Source organism: Thunnus thynnus, chromosome 6 (assembly GCF_963924715.1).
Source record: "Thunnus thynnus chromosome 6, fThuThy2.1, whole genome shotgun sequence".
Lineage (NCBI taxonomy): Eukaryota > Metazoa > Chordata > Actinopteri > Scombriformes > Scombridae > Thunnus > Thunnus thynnus.
In genome coordinates, this window is record NC_089522.1 from 29,623,583 (window position 1) to 29,641,416 (window position 17,834).

The window sequence follows — 17,834 nt, forward strand, 5'->3', positions numbered from 1 at the left end:
GTTTAGGGAAAGATGATGGGTTGGGTTAAAATAATCAGTTTGTTAAACATTGAAAACTGGTTCTAGGGACGTGGAACATCATCTCACTGGTAGGGAAGGAGGGACCAACTAGATATAGTTGGGCTCACCTCTATGCACAGCACCAGCTCTGGAACCAAACTCCTGCTGCTGGGCAGGGGTGGGGATACTCACGAGTCCCCAGCTGAGCACCACAGTGTTGGCGTTCTCACCGCGGAATGAGAGGGTCACCTCCTTGCGGCTACTGGATGGGGTGTGGTCTGGTGAGTTCACAGTTCTGCTGGGGAACTTCAATGCTCACATGGGCAATAATGCCTATGCCCAGAACCTTTGCCTCTACTTGAGTCGGGCTAATTTCATAGCCGGTGTCTGCTGCCAGAGCGACTTTAGCCTGTGCCGGACCTTTAGAGGCTGAAGCTCTGACCAGCTCTGCTTTGGCAAATACTCTGGCACTGTCAGACGACCCAGAGGCTGCGAATCCTACATTGGACCCTTTCACCTCAGCTTTAACATCAGCAACCTCATTGTGAGCATAAGGCTGAAGGCTGACTGTTGAGCCTCAAAAAGTTCAATTACTGATATTTTCTGCTGGAGAACTTTTACTGAGGTGGCATATATATGAAACTGTCCCCCAGCCAGTGTGTGTGTGTGAGTGTGAGTGTGTGTGAGTGCAAAGTAAAAACTGAAAGTATGAAACCAACTGTAAGAACAAAGACCAGAGTGTCACAGAAAAAGGTGGATTTCCTCACCACATAGTTTAACGTTCAAAGATGCAGATTTTCTACTGTTATACTGACTTTATTATAAACTAGAGACTTAGTTTGTCAGGAATTTGCACAAGTAACACATTACGTTAAATAATAAAAAAGATGGTTCTGGTGAGATTAAAACAAGACTAAAAGAGTCTACAGCCATGCTGCTCACGCACTCTGTGAGTCTGTACTCAGGGACACTGAGCTAAATGATAATGTCAGCATGTTGACATGCTAATCTTTAGCAATATAATGCTTACCAAGTTCACCATCTAAGTTTAGTGTTTTAGAATGCTAACATTTGCTAATTTAGTACAGCTGAGGCTGATGGGGATGTCATTTGTTTTGCAGGTATTTAGCCATACGGTTAAGGGATCAACAAAGTTACAATTCATTCTATGGGGGGCATCAATGTCTGAATGTCTAATTCCCAAAGAAATATGGTACCTGTTTCTGAAATTAGGATTCCTGTTGGCCTCCCTGTTTATTATAACCTGTTCTGAAAGTTGTTCACTGAAGAGGTCATTGAAGAGGTCAAGTAAAAACTTCTAATAACATTTTATTCTTCCTCTGAAATATACAAACCAGGTTGAGACTCTTTTATTTCATTGCATGTTTTATTTTATACCATTGTCAGTTATATTTTATATTATTATCACCACATTCCTTTCAAAAGTGTTGAAAAATCATGAAACAATCTGCCCCATTGTGCCAACAAAAGGTTGACATGGTTTTTTTAGTTTGGTATGCCTTTGTCATATCTCAACTATGTATGTTTGTTTAAACACTTCAACATGACTTAAATGCAAGTAGAACAGGTGCCAAAAGTCCCACAGGGATGGTCGGTACCTGTCTGGGATCAGGATTCCTGTTGGCCTTCCTGTTTTTATAACTTGCTCTGAAAGTTGTTTCTTGAAGTGGAAAGTTTCGATTTGAGTCACACGTCTCCACCCTGTTGAACACAGAGAAAAAGTTAAAACTGCTGATTACACTCTATTCTTCCTCTGAAATATACAAACTAGGTTGAGACACTTTTATTTCATTACATTTTTTATTTTATACCATTGTCAGTTATATTTCATATTATTATCACCACATTCCTTTCAAAAGTGTTGAAAACTCATGAAACAATTTGCCCAAAATATCAACTTTAAAACAAAAGCAGGTCAAGGAGGAGGAGGGAGTTTGATGGTAACAACAACAATGAAACAAAAATAAAAAAACAAGCAAAAAACTGAACAAAACACAAATTCATTTAATACAACTTTGCTATTGATAAAGTATTTTTTATGCAGTGCACATGTTTTTTCTTGTGGCCTCTGTTTTTTCTCATAAAATATTAAAATGTATATATTTAAATACAAAATGTAAACTTGGTTTCAGTCATAAATCAGTATATTTTCCTTGTATTTCCCACTGAACTGCTTGACTCAGTATGCAGACATGGGAGTACAATAAGCCAAAATCTTATATCTTACAATCTTACAAATCCACTGTTTTTACATGTTGAAGCCAATGAGTCTATTTAAATTGGATTTCAGAGGAATGTTGATGAGGAATAATTCCATGTAAAAGAAGAAAGAAGAAGACAAAAGTAAATACTTTGGTTTAATACGTATCATAAGTTTTTAGCCACACCAGGGATCCACCACTTTGATCCAGACTGAGATATCTCCTCAATCTGCAGGATGAATTTACAGGAAATGTTGTACAAAAATTCATATTTGGCAGACGATGAATCCAAATGACCTTGGTGATCCCCTGACTTTCTCTGTTGTGCCAACAAAAGGTTGACATGGTTTTTTTAGTTTGGTATGCCTTTGTCATATCTCAACTAACATTAGATGAATTGTCATGAAAAACAACATTCTCATCAGTCTCAACTGACTTCAAATAACAAAATGTCACATGCTTTTCATTCTTTTTCTTATCTACATAGAAAGATATTTTTCATTAAAACAAATACTCAACATTGCCCACACAACAAAGAAAAAAACTGTTGATCAGAAATAGCACATACATTACCTGTAACAACTAATCCAATGAGACTAAATATGAGGAAAAACGGACGAGCCCCCAATCCATGTTATGATCCGTCAGTTTTGCTTCATTGTCTGAGTTTTGTCCTCTTTTCTAGTTAATTGCAGTGAGGCCATACTGAGGGAGGCAGTTGTATATTTGTAATTAATAATCAGTTCTACACACAGACATAAGGGCTTGGTGGTGTGGTTCATATACGCTGTGATGTTGTTCTTTATAGTGTACATGTTGCAGTAGGAAATGTTCGGAGAGGTAAACATCACTTGAGTATGAGGTTTCAGTGGGTGGAACAGGAAGTTGTTGGCAGGAAATGGAGCAATCATGGTGGACATGTTGGCCTCTGACAAGTAAAAGTACAGTCTTTATTTGTGCACTTTGCTCAATATGATAAAAGCTGGTATATGTGGTTCTAACATATTAATATGTTCACTCTCCATTATTTAAAAGCAGTAGACACAGAACATAGACACACATAAATACTGGAGAAAAGAAATATATCTCAGTGGAGGTTTAAAATGTCATGTTTTATTTATAATGCAGAAAACTTCAAACGCTACTAAAAAGGTGTCATTGTTGGAATAGAAGGAACAAGACAAAGTAAGAGAGAGCTGCATTTGGAATGAAGCCTCACTCTACCAAAACTCAAATTGAAACCCAATCAGGAATTTGCACAAGTAACACATTACGTTAAATAATAATACCTCGCCTGGACGGGGGATGGAAGATGTCCCCTACTTCACTGTGAAGTCCATTCTCAGTGTTTGTGCACTGGGGGCTTTAAGTTTTCACATCACACATTTATAAGTTTCAATTTAAGCAGAACTTTTCTTTTCACCTACACTGTATGACAGTAATACACACATGTCTGTATGTTTGTTTAAACACTTCAACATGACTTAAATGCAAGTAGAACAGGTGCCAAAAGTCCCACAGACATGGTCAGCGCCTGTCTGGAATCAGGATTCCTGTTGGCCTTCCTGTTTTTATAACTTGCTCTGAAAGTCGTTTTCTGAAGTGGAAAGTTTCGATTTGAGTCACACGTCTTCACCCTGTTGAACACAGAGAAAAAGTTAAAACTGCTGATTACACTCTATTCTTCCTCTGAAATATACAAACTAGGTTGAGACACTTTTATTTCATTACATTTTTTATTTTATACCATTGTCAGTTATATTTTATATTATTATCACCACATTCCTTTCAAAAGTGTTGAAAACTCATGAAACAATCTGCCCAAAATATCAACTTTAAAACAAAGGCAGGTCAAGGAGGAGGAGGGAGTTTGATGGTAACAACAACAATGAAACAAAAATAAAAAAAACAAGCAAAAAACTGAACAAAACACAAATTCATTTAATACAACTTTGCTATTGATAAAGTATTTTTTATGCAGTGCACATGTTTTTCTTGTGGCCTCTGTTTTTTCTCATAAAATATTAAAATGTATATATTTAAATACAAAATGTAAACTTTCAGTCATAAATCAGTATATTTTCTTTGTATTAAAAAAACTATATTGTTTAAGACAGAAAATGTAACCTTTGGAGAAAAGAGAATTACATTGTAAAGTCATGTTTCAAAAGTGAAATTTTGAGAGAATTTTATTGTTTAGAAATTAATTACCAAAATATCCCACTTTATGACTTTATAAAAGGTTGCTCCTCTCCTTTTTCACTAGGCCCTGGTACCCAACATTACATGTGTTTTTTGTGTTAAATTACTAATTTCAATCCAATGTCTCTGTTAATTTATCAGTCGTATTACAAATATTGGAATATTGGTTTCAGTTGAGTAGTTTTTTTTTCACAATGTTATTATTGTTGAAGGACTTCAGTCCTGCTATGATGAGTTTCTGAGAAGTTGAAGTGGGAAGGATAAAACCGTTCTGTAGTAAATGACATTCTGTATAATTCGGTAGGTAATTGTGGCTGTCAGTCTGTTTTAAAAAACAGTGAAGTGAAGTTAGACATTTACTAAAAGCAACACAAGGCAATATAAAAAGGCATTTAAATACAGTTAAAAAAGTATTAGATTGGAAATAAATATAAGCTAAATTAGAATAAGACAGATAAAACAGGAGAATAAAAGTTAGAGTGCAGTATAAGATATGAATCAAAAGTCTCAAATTTGACTGACATTGTTTTGATGAAATGAAGCAACTCTGGCTCCTAGAAAGTACATTTATATACTATAAATCTGTTTTCCTTTCATATGTTTAACATTTAACATAGGGAAACATTTGACTATCTTCACTGGCAATGTTTTTTCTTGTAAAAAAAAGTGCTATGTTTTTATACTCTGTGGAAGTCATAGGAAGGTGGTCGGGGTGGATGATGATCACACAAAGTAGGACTCTGACACTGGAGACCAAGATTTGCATTCTGAGATCCAAGTGTGATGGAAACTACCTTCCCATGATCAAACGGATGTGCCAGTGAGTGTGCAAAGATAACATTATGTCAATAAGAGACAGTTCCCAGAGAGTTAGCAAGAAGGCTAATTTGTGGTATAGCATTTTGGTTTTCTGTGTGAGATGATTTAAGGCCGCCAGGTCGTTTTTATTTTGAGAAAAAGGCGAAAGCTGCTGAGACAGTATTATTTCCAACATAAATCATACTTGTATTATCACCAAAGCGTCAAGGTCACTCATGAACTCAGCAATAATGACCAAATGGTTGAATATGATTGAAAAAAACGAGGTGGAGTCTAAAAAATAAGCTACACAATATGAGGGGTTATGAAGGGTATATAATATCATGTTTTATGATTTTGCATTAGGTTTTTTATCCCAGGATAAAGGCCTCGTTTTGCTTTGTATTGCTCTTTATGCACAGTGAACCTTTTCACACTGAACTCTACCAGCTTCAAGTGTATTTTTTTTTTAGTCTTTCTCTTATAAGTTTTGAGTTTAATGCTAAGTTGTGGGCGACCTGAAGATTTATTGGCCCATTTGAAGATTTTTCCACCACACAAGTGTGGTTAAAGGTTTAGGCTACAGAGACACTTTGGTTTACATCAGTGAAAGATTGTGGTTTTGGTGAAATGTTAATAAAGTAAACATATTGCGTCTCGTGACTAAGTTTTTTGGTAGTGCCGTGGCTCTGGTGATGTCAGTCCAGACTGAAATATCTCAACAACTATTGGAAACATTGATATGAAGTTTTGTTCAGACTTTCGTTGTGTCTAGACGATGAATCCCACTGATTTTGGTGCTACCCTGTCATTTCCTCCAGTGCCAGCATGAATTTCACATGAAAGGTTTTGAGTGAAATGTCTCGTCAGCTATTGGATGGATTGCCATGGAATTTGGTGCACACAATCATGTGACCTACAGGATGAATTGTCACAACTTGGATGATCCCTTAAAGTGTAAGGCTGATGTTATTCTTAATTATTTTCAACAAATCCCATAAATAGACCAAAACCAACAATGCTGTGGTAGCAGTGAGTAATAACAGTAGCAGGACGATGTGTCTGGGATTGATTCAAATAAACTACAGTGCCCATATTTTTGGTGATGAAGGAACACGCTGTGACTCACTGATGTGTTTTTAATAGTCTTTGGACAACAATGCAGTTCTGTGGTATAGAGCTCATGGAGCCATAGGCATAGCACTTAGTAGAATTGATTGATTATTGATTTGGTATTTTCATGGGATTTTTTGATTATAGGAAAAACGTAGAGTAGGATGAGCTTTATCCTTGAACTTTTCCTCTAAGTACAGTCAGACAGAATCACTAGCAGGGGTGTTGACTCTTTGTCTTGTTCAGTATTGAACCTATAGACCAGGATCTTTCTCTAATCTTAACCAAGTGCTGCAAGTGTGTAACCATAACCAAAAGTTCAATCATACTTAAGTTACTACAAGCGGATAGTGTAGGGAAAACAAATGTCAGTACATTGTCAGTGAATATTTTACAAATTTTGCAACCTGCCTGATACGTTTCCTTATAATGTTGATAAAAACATGACTCAAATGAACTGAAAACCTGTTAAAACATGACTTTAGATGTGTCTAAGATGTCATGTTAATATCACATCTTACATGTATCATTTTTTGCATAATTTATCTGCATTTTACATCATTACATTTTTTAAGATTCAAATATTATGCTTTAATATAATTTGCAGCAGGGCCATTCAACACCTTGTAGACAAATAGGAGGAATTTAAAGTCTATTCTAGCATTTAATGGAAGCCAATGCAAGGATTTAAGAACAGGTGTGATGTGTGCACTTTTCTTAGTCCTGGTTAAAATACGTACAGCAGCATTCTGTATAAGCTGCAGGAGAACTGCCTCTGTCTGTCTGATCAATCAGGAAGCTGAAGATGCCCAATTTAACGTATCCCTCCCCCTCTGTGGTTTGGACAGTGCATAGCTTTATCTACGATTATGATGATGATGATGATGATGATGATGATGATGATGATGATGATGAATTTGAGGGGTAGAAGTGTGTATCTTAATGTTTTTCCTACATATCTTTTTCCATAAAGACATGTTAGCACATAAATGACACCCTTTGTTTAGCATGAAATTTTAGTTATAGTATCTAAGGCTCAGAGAAGGAACTGGTCACAAAATGTAATTCTCTAGGATTTACTCTGAGCCAGCAGACTAAAAACCCTGTTATCTGTCTTAAAGCAACAGCCATATGTTTCCCTGTTGAGCTGCGGCGGAAGTATGGTAACAAAAACAGGAACTTTGGCACTAAAAAGATTGTAACGTTGAAAGATATCTACTTGATTTGACTCATTTGGATGACTAAGGCTTCATATTAGCTTTAGATAAAAGGGAATTTAAATGCATCCATCACTTACATTGAAACATTATGAAGGGATCTTCTAATGGCCAGTATGAACAGGAGGAATGAGTACAGCAAGAAAAACATATTTCAATGTTCATTTGACACCTGACTTGTTTTAAGGCAGACTTGAAAAACTGTGAACACGTCCTTCAGCCCTTACATACTGTTCAGGTCACATTTGACCCATTTTTCATTTGAGAGCAGCAAAAACACCCTTTTATTTTAGCCTGAAATGTTGTGAGTTTTCCTAAAGTGACCCAGAAACCTTTTTATCTTTGTGCATCTGATGCACATTTTTTTTACTGAACATTTATACAAAAATTCAAAATCAACATTAAATAACGCTGTTGCATTCATACAATAACATTCATTAAAAACATGACAGTTGATATGTTCTCCCGTTTTAGGTAACGAATAACCAGAATGTAGTGTGATTGTAAATGTTTTTTCTCCATAAACACATAAAGAATGCTGCTCTCTAAAAGCTTCATTAAGGACTGATCAGCCATTTATTGGTGACTGATATGTGTGAAAGAATAATAGATTTGTGGTTCAGACGTTTGGTATAGAGACTAATTATGAGGGGATTCTGTGCAGGGTCAGAATATGAACAATATGTAAGAGTTAAAAAATGTGAACCAGTGGTTTAAATAGAGATGCAGGGGTTAGTCTTCATATTTTTTCCATCTTTACAAAAGCATAATTCTTACCTCGATGTGTCTTGTCCAACTATGTTTTTTAATTCTTCCCTTGTTGTTTGAAAAACTGTTATTGACTCCTCCTCTCTCCTCCTCTTCAGCCTCCCGAGCACACAGGAGCTGGACTTTATTCCATATTTGTACATCTTCTTTTGATGAAATGAGACGAAGAAGAAGTCAACTCAACAAAATGGTCTTGACAACCAAAAGTGTTGCTAGAACAAACAAGTTTAGCTGCTGTCTTATCAGCAAATTTAACTCCTGGAGCAGATTTTCACAAAAAGAAAAAAAAAGCACATGTGCTCCGCGAGTCACAATCTTTATTTATAGGGAATTTTTTAAAACAAACGTTGCAAAGTGCCTCACAAGGCATTCAAAGTTATTTGTTATTTTATATTAAAAAAAAAAGACTTTCAAAATGTGTTTGCAACACAGAATAAAAATATAAAACAAAAAATAATTCAAGAAAATGCAGTTCTTAAATAATGTGTTTTTTTATAATAACAATGAACTTTATTCATATTCATTTTCTTAACAAAGTTGCAACATGCTTTCATGTTTTGTACAAGCAATTTTGTCAGTAGTGAAAGTATTTTAGATAAATAAAAGATATTTTACTTAAATAAAAGTAGCAATACCACCGTGTAGAAGTACTTTGTCACAAGTAAAAATCCTGCATTCAAAATGTTACATTAAATAAAAGAACAAGTGTATTAATCACACTGCATTGTTAAAGATCCCATCCAGATATGTTTTAGAACATACAAAAATCCTCTGCTTGGAATAATAATTTGTGTCTGACACGTTTTTTTCCACAAAAAAATGTTCAGTTACCACATGAAAATAAATAACATCTCCTCCTTCTCACTCAATGAAAAATCCAGAATCAATGAATATGCAAATATATTTCATTTCACAAGTAACTGCTGGACACAAGATGTCTCCTACTTCACTGTAAAGTCCACTCTCAGTGTTTGTGTACTGGAGGCTTCAAGTTTTCACATCACACTTGTATAAATGAAATATTGGACCAGGACTGGCTTCCAAACTAGTCGTGGTATCACAAATCCTGCACATAGGCCCGCTCCTTATAATCAGACTTTCAATGAGCACACAGAAACTTTCCTCTTTCAGCAGATGAATGTCAAAACATTCTTCTAGTGTCAAACTCTGGAAATACATCATTCTGCACAGTGAAGCTCAAACATGCAAGTGTAGGAACAAGAAGAAAAACATTTTTGAGTGGAGGGGGCCTTTAAAGTTACTAAGTCCTTAAAATTAGGTGACCTTTGTTGTCATGGCTACAATAATAACCATGGGGTTAAGGTTAGGGGAAGATTGTAGTCACGTTGTTTTAAATACTGTCCCAACTTGTGGTTAGAAACGGGAAATGAAACGCGTTCCACTGTTGGGTTAATACCTCTCACCATCCCTCTTCCTTCCAATGAGAGAAATTTGTTGATATATGTTGACATCATTTGAACTTCATCACTGCTCCGGGTCAAAACTACTTCGGCCACTAGATGGCATCTTTTACTCAAAAATATTGTTTTTGGGCAACTGACATTATGACCTATTGTGTTGTTTTTCTTAGGAGGACGGACTCTAATCCAACCAACAGCTTTTCTACTTGATTTGCACAATTATATATTCTATATTACAGTATATTACTGTTATTGTACAGTGTAAATTCAATACAAAATACAGTTACAGCAATAACCTTTGTCTCTGTTCTCAGTTTTGTTTTTATTTTACTCTATATTATATTTTTATATGGTATTTAAACCTGCAGTGTGGAGCTTTTGTCTCCTCCTTCTTGCAGTGAGAGTAAATACTTAAATACTCATGTTAGTGCAAGGCTAAACTGGGAGTGAGCCAACTCAGCCAGTGGAAGTCTCTGGTGCACATGCTCTATGAGCCCAGTATTTGTATTTGTATCTATATTTGTTGAGGCAGCAAAATTATTTATTTTTGTATTTTTATTCAAATAAAAGAGGAAATAGGTGTAAAAATCCTGTTTTTGATTTTATCACACTTTTAATTTTAGTGTTACAATAAGTGTTTATGAATAAACTACCTTACAACGGAGGTCCCCACATCGGGTCTCCAACTGGAGTCTCCCAGATCATAGATGACTGCGCTGACTACTGAACTAAAACAGAGTGTATCACAGACGCGCAGACAGACCTTTACTTATTTAGGCTATACACCCATAACACAGAGACAGCACAGTGTGTAACATGTAGAGAAGAACTTCAAAGGCGATTCTTGCTTTGTACGTGTCATTTATTGCCTATTTTCTACAACCTAACTTTGTGGAAAGAACAACAGGTTATGGAGAGTCCCTTGGGAGCACTTAGCGTGTGTCACTAGCTCAGCTTTATCTCTGGAGAGCACCGGGAGTGATGTCCAAATAATGAAATGTGGTCATCTAGCAGGTGGATGTGACTCCCCTCGTTGAGACCTGCCGATAAACGTAACAGCAGAGCAGAGGAGAGAGTCTGAGATAGCGATTTAACCGACTTGCATGCTGGTAATTAACTTTTTTTTTCTCACTCGAAAACAAGTAAATATTTGTACGAAATAAATGTTCATAAAAAACCCACTATATGTGCTTTGCCGAATAACGTATTAGTATTCAGGCACACCCTATTAACCACAGTTCTAAATCACTGCTTATGATGTATTAGACAAACGACATGTAATCATAGAATGCATTTGAATTTAATAAATGAATTTAAATTTAACGTGTTCATGATCATTTTCTGATTATTACTCCTTAAATTGTGTTTCAGCTAATCCAAGAAAAATAGCCAGTGCCTCATAATAAACCAGAACTATGTGGAAAAATAAGAATAAATAAACAAAAAAAGTAAATAATAATCCATTTCCATAGCTGTAGCCTATCTATCCTGGTGACCTCGTCACTGCTACAATAAACAGCAGGCTGTTTGTGTAAACAGAAAGGTGCAGAATTCTGGGAGAAGAGCAGGATGGATGTAGGCAGCACTATTCAACGATAGCGCATCTTTTCAAAGTCTTTGGTTGATTTTTACCTTCACCAGAGGAAAAGAATGTGTGCTTTTGTAGATTACAAAAAAGCATTTGATCTCGTAGACCAATCCTCTTCTGGTATTTTACTTTATGTCTGTTTCTTTTGTTTTTTCATGTGTAACTATATACATATTCCTCCTTAATGGGTCATCGTGGAATGAAGTCCAAAGTTTAAAAAATAAAAAAAGAGGGAAAAAAGTCTTCTGTCTCTACACGGTACTACTCAGACTGGACGTCCACACTACATGTTGTTGACAGAGGTCATGTTCCAAGGCTTTGATTTTAGTTGTGTTGTGACAACATTAACGTCTACATCTACTGTATTTATTTATTTTTCTTATTTCTGGAACAACCAAGAAGTTCCAGTTTCACTTTGGCCCCATTAATGGATATAATTTTTCTTTTGTACCTCACAGTTCAGGAGTGATGAGCAAAATTATAAAGTAATTTATACATGGCCACATGGTGACCATAAATACGTCACTTCTTCCTTGGCTTGGGTCCTAGAACAAACATCTTTTGATAGTTTTAAATGCAAGGCAATAGTTAAAAAAACATAAATGATGTGCATATGCGTGTGTGTGTGTGTATGTAAAGAAATACTTTTTCATATAAAGCAGTGTATCAATCTCAGGATGAAGAGTAGGGACACTGAACAGGAGTGAAGGAAACATTTTTTTAATACCAAGCCACGGTCCCATGAAATGCATGTGCATATCCATGTTTGGAACAAACATTTCGCCACTTTTATACTCCCTACAGGGAGTTTGTGAGGAGAAGAAAGCTGCACTTTTAAAAACATTTTAGATTAAATCAGTTTATTATTTCCTGCTCTTCAGCCATTAAAAATGAATTGGACTGTTTCAGGGTATCCAAATCTAGTTCAATGTAAGTTCCCGAAAAAGCATTGACTGTGACCTTTGAACTCTTGATTGAACAGTGAAACATGTCAGGATTTCCATCTTTTTATTGGGTTTAGTCTTAATATGACACTTTTATTTTTAGTTCAGTTGATACAGAATCACATCTTTGTTCTTGAGTGGCATAAATCATAAACATACATTCATGAAATAAATGCTTTGATGACAAACAAAATTAAAACTAAATCAAAGACAAGTTATAATACAAACCAGTAAACCAGAGTGACCACAGAGAAGAAATTAATAGAGTCTGATGGAAATATTAATTCTACACCCAGTAAGTGGCGCCACATCAAAAGTAATCATCCATCAGAGGAGGGTGAGAACGTTTTCTATTCATGGATATCTCTGCAGAACAAAACACAACAAGTACGGTGGTTAAATGAGAATATAAATGTAAAGACACACTTAAATGACAGCATTTAATACTGTCAAATGATAACCTACACTAAATATCTCTTAAGGCCATTTTCAAAACTATATGTGAAGAGAGAAAGAAGACGTACAACCATGATATGATGAGTGACTAAGCCTTACTAATCTACAGTAGAGCTCTACCTCAACAAATACAATGAGCTTAATCATTCATATAGATAAATGAGTGTGTAAGGGCTTCAGGAGTTTTTCTTTAGATTAACTGCCTGAATATGGGACCACTCAAAATGGGAACCAGCTCTTAACATACTTTAAAAACATTTTACCCAGATTATACAGTGGATTAGACCTCTCAGCTTCCCGTCTGGCCTCAACTTCATGCTTTTGCTGCAACCTTTCTCTTTCCTCTTGGTTTTGTCTTTCAAGCTTTTCCTTTAATTCGTTTATCTTCATCTCCCTTTCTTTCTCTTCTTTTCCTCTCTTTTTCTCTGCCTCCTTCGCCTCATTCTCCCTCTTCCACTCCTCCTTTCTCTGTATATGCTCCCACCTCCTCTGCTCTTCCATCTCCTCCCTCTCTCTCTTCCTCTCCTCCCTCTCTCTCTTCCTATCCTTCCTCTCTCTCTTCATCTGCTCTTCCGTCTCCTCCCTCTCTCTCTTCCTCTCCTCCTCTCTCTGTTTACTCTCCCTCTTCCTCTGCTCTTCCATCTCCTCCCTCTCTCTCTTCCTCTCCTCCTCTCTCTGTTTACTCTCCCTCTTCCTCTGCTCTTCCATCTCCTCCCTCTCCCTCTTCCTCTCCTCTTCTCTCTGTTTCCTCTCCCTCTCTCTCTCAGCCTCAAGTAAGGCACGCATTTTCTTCATCTCTTTTTCAAGTTTTTCCTGTTGTTTTTTCTCCAGTTCCTCTTGTTCTCTGCGTATTTGTTCTTCTTTCTCTTTGAGGATGCGTTGTTTCTCTGCCTCGACTGCCCTCTCGGCCTCTTGGAACATCTCGTTGGTGTAGTGGCTTCCTCCGTTCTTCTGGACTATATTTCTGATCTTCTGGAGCAGCTCGGTGACCTGAGCGTCATCCTTCAGCTTGTTTTTGAAGACATGGTACTGGCCGTTACATCTGGCTACGAGTTCCTGCAGGTCTGGACTTCCATCCAAGAACTTTTCAATAGTGGTATTTTCAAGGTCATCACCACGAGTAAAGAGCACCATGCTGTATTTGTCTGCAGCTTGGCCAAAGATTTCTTGAATCCTCTGCACTGTATTCATTTCCTCCTCTGTGAATCTTCCTATCCCGATGACCACCAGGAAGACATGGGGTCCAGGAGCAGCATAAGAGATGCACTGGCTTATGTCTTTAGTTGTTTTATCCTTGTCGTATCTGGTGTCACACAGGCCGGGGGTGTCGATAACAGCAACCTTTTGTCCGTGCACCACAGCAGTGACCTTAGAACAGTATTCAGTCATAGACTGAGCACTGCATTTTGATTCAAAGCACTTTTTTCCCAGGATGGTGTTTCCAGTGGCACTCTTTCCAATTCCAGTCTTTCCCACCATCACTATCTTCATCACCTCATGATTGTGTACTGTATGGAAGAATAAATAACATTACATGAGAATGGTATTCTAGGTATTCCAAAGCTTTCGTAAACTGCATCAACATCAGGTTTTCTACGGTTTTCAGCCCGTGAATAAGAATGTATTATCTCACACATTGTTGGCAAAATATTCCTGCAAGTCTCTGTTTCTCATTTCAAAAGTAATTGGTACTTTTCCCAGGAGCAGTAACTGAATGCATATTGTTGTGCACAGTACCTTACACTCTTAAAAAGGAAGTGCACAAATTCATAATGATCTATCTTAGGTGCAGTGGGTGAAGTTAGTTCATATAAATACTTTATAATTCTATTTTTACACACTATGAATCTTAAGTTATTTGTCACTTTGCAGGTGCATTTTGTGTTTTTTTTTAAATCATGGTGTTCAATTTTGTGTAATTTTGGAGAGGTGTAATGTATCTACACTAAGAATATAGTGTAGTAGTGAGTTATTGTAGTATTTTTTAGGTTTGATTGTGTAAAACATAAAGCTAAGTTACACATGCTGTCAGTCCCCATCAAGAAATAACGTCTCTAATAAAACTCAAAATTAGTTTCCTCATCAAATTTTGTCATGTATTAGATATGACATATAATTCTACTATTAAATGGCACCCAGGTAGAAAACTAATGTTACAAAATGTGTTTTTAACCTCTTAAGCTGTTGGGTTAATACCTCTCACCATCCCTCTTCCTCCCAATGAGAGAAATTTGTTGATATATGTTGACATCATTTGAACTTCATCACTGCTCCGGGTCAAAACTACTTTGGCCACTAGATGGCATCTTTTACTCAAAAATGTTGTTTTTGGGCAACTGACATTATGATGATTGTGTAAACACTTATTGTAACATGTACATTTTCTAAAATTAAAAGTGTGATAAAATCAAAAACAGGATTTTTACACCTATTTCCTCTTTTATTTGAATAAAAATATTTGATTACAAAAACAGCAAAGGTTAGATGCAATTTGTAGTCGTAAATGTAAAAACGGAAGTTTGTTTCTATTTTTCTTCTACATTTTTTTCAGTGAGTCATTGAGAGCACACTTATAATGTTCATATGCATATTTTATGTCATATTATTAGTTAGCACAACTATACTAGATACTAACTACAATGTTTATGAACGTTTTACATGATCAGTAAAAAAATGGTATTTGCCACCTTATGCTCTGCTTTACTTTAAAGATGCCCTGTGGAGTTTTCTTGTAAACATCCATATTTACTAACCGGTTACAGTATTGTAAGTTTCTGTAACATCAGCCAATACAGCAGAGAAAAAGTTAAGCTGAGAGCACAACTTCATTTTAAAGCACATCTTTTTAACCTCACTCCAAAAGGCATAAACGGCATGACAATACCAAAAAATATTAACGTTTCCTCAGATTCCATAGAGCTCAAATGGCAGTCATATGACTGAAAAATGCCACACATCTATAAATTTTCCTAGTGACTAAGAAATTGATAGTTAGAATTATTTTAACTGCACTAACTAAAAGTACTCCAGAATTTTCAGTCTGATTATAATCAAGGAACAGGAGGTTAGGTCAGAAATACAAACTAATAAATGTCTTAATGTCTTTGCAGTTCTATCCAGTATAAGTCTACAGAGGTATTAGTGTATTGGAGCTACAATAGTACACTACATAAAATTAGATTCAGCAGTGATCACTGTTATACCACCATCAAATAATGGTAGTATGTAAAACATGGATACAGTAGTATTATGACTTACTTAAGTTGCTGGTCATGTTTAGGTTCAAGTAGATGCTGCAGCTGAAGTGAAGATGCAGAGTTCAGATTGTATCTGCTGCAGCTGCTTATAAGTGTCGCTATGCACCAGACCACTCCCACAAGCTGCACTAGTGAAACTAAATCAAGTCAATGATTCACTCTGCATACAGTCATGATAATAGCTTAATATGTGTCAAACTGATCAGTAAAAAGTAAAGGTCTTTCCAATGGCAATGTCTGTGTTTCCTACTGCCGGGTGACAAATATAAGGAAAAACTGGTACAGGTCTGAATGCTTGACCCCTACAGTGAGGGGATCTGGTGGCTCTGTTATGCTTTGAGGGGCATTTTGCTGGCATGGTTTGGGTCCACATGTCCCCTTAAAGGGAAGGGTCACTGCAAATCAATACAAAGTTATTGTGACTGATCATCTTTATCCTATGATAAAACATTTCTATCCTGATGGGAGTGGTCTCTTCCAGGATGAAAATGCCCCAACTCACAGGGCACGAGGGGTCACTGAATGCTTTGATGAGTATGAAAATGATGTGAATCATATGCTATGGCCTTCACAGTCACCAGATGTCAACCCAATTTAACACTCTCCACCATCAAAACACCAAATGAGGGAATATCTTTTTGAAGAATGGTGTTCATCCCTCCAGAAAAGTTAAGAGACTTGAGTGTTGAAGCTGTTCTGGTGGCACATGGTGGCCCAACACCTTACTGAGACACTTAATGTTGGTTTTATCCTTTAATTTGTCATCCATCTGTATTTCATTGTGTTAATTTTAATCTTCTGAGCTTTCTTGTGTAAGTTCCCACTGCTGTTTTACTTTTAGTTTCTGTTTAAATACAGCCCTGAGGTAAAATAGTCTGCCTGTTCAGCACTGTCAGTTGACATCAGTTTGTGTAGAGCTTACCAGCATTAACGTTTGTCCTTTGTTACATGTATGTCTTCTGTAACCACTCCCCTTCATTTCCAGATACTCCATATATTAACTGTAAACCTCAAACCTTGCCCTCCCCCCGGCCACTTACAAGAAATGGCAGCACTTTTTCAAAACTGCAGACAATGACTATTTGAATAAATGAGTAAATAGAATAAAATATATAAATGCACCAGAAATTGAAAACAATTCAATCGCTTGCTAAAACTCAACTTGTTGTGAAATGTTTATTTTTTTTTTTTTTTCAATTTTCACTCTTCATGCATAATTTTTTTTTTTTTTTACCTCTTTCACACAATATAAGTTAGGCTGTAGTCTCCTGGTCGATTAGTTGGTCGATATGCTCTCGTCTGACTAAATTCTCATTGGTCGAATAATCTCCGTGTTACTTTCTTGAGGAGAGAAGCGCTACATCATTAGCCTTCCAGGATTAATCCATTATTCCCTGCGGCGGGAGGGACAGATTAACAAATTACCTGTTAAAACGTGGGTGTATTCAAAACCAACGCTGCTTGCAGCTTTAATTTTATTTTTTACTTTTATTTTAACCCAAACCATGATCTTTTCCTAATCCTCACCAAGTGGTCTTTGTGCCCAAACCTAACTAGACCTTCACCACGGCATTGTCACACCATAAAACATCATTATTCAACAGGTAGAAATGTTAATATGCTACGTTTGTAGAAATGTTGATATGATACATAATTAATGTGTTGAAACGTATATATTCAACGTTTCTGTGGTTTGCAGAAACATTCAATGCCAACGTTTTCTTCTGGCGACTGGGTTGGTCAAAGTCCATCAAATGATAACATTTATGTTTAACACTGTTCATGGTCCCAATTAACAAATAAGTCAAGCCTCTCATTGGAAACACAGTGAAACACCTTATTAGGGCC

At 36.4% G+C, this 17,834-nt stretch overlaps 2 protein-coding genes across 2 annotated transcripts in view; both read right to left on the reverse strand.

Moving 5' to 3' along the window:
* The window catches only part of LOC137185400 (myb-like protein U), a 100,982-nt gene that overhangs the window by 69,430 nt on the left and 13,718 nt on the right, over positions 1–17,834 (reverse strand). The gene's annotated exons all lie outside the window — the stretch shown is intronic.
* Positions 12,183–16,112, reverse strand: LOC137185074 (GTPase IMAP family member 9-like). The gene is made up of 2 exons (XM_067593305.1): positions 15,988–16,112; positions 12,183–14,237 (listed from the first exon to the last, which is right to left on the reverse strand). The coding sequence occupies exons 1-2, from the start codon at positions 16,001–16,003 to the stop codon at positions 12,949–12,951; spliced, it is 1,305 nt and encodes a 434-aa protein (XP_067449406.1). The 5' UTR covers positions 16,004–16,112; the 3' UTR covers positions 12,183–12,948.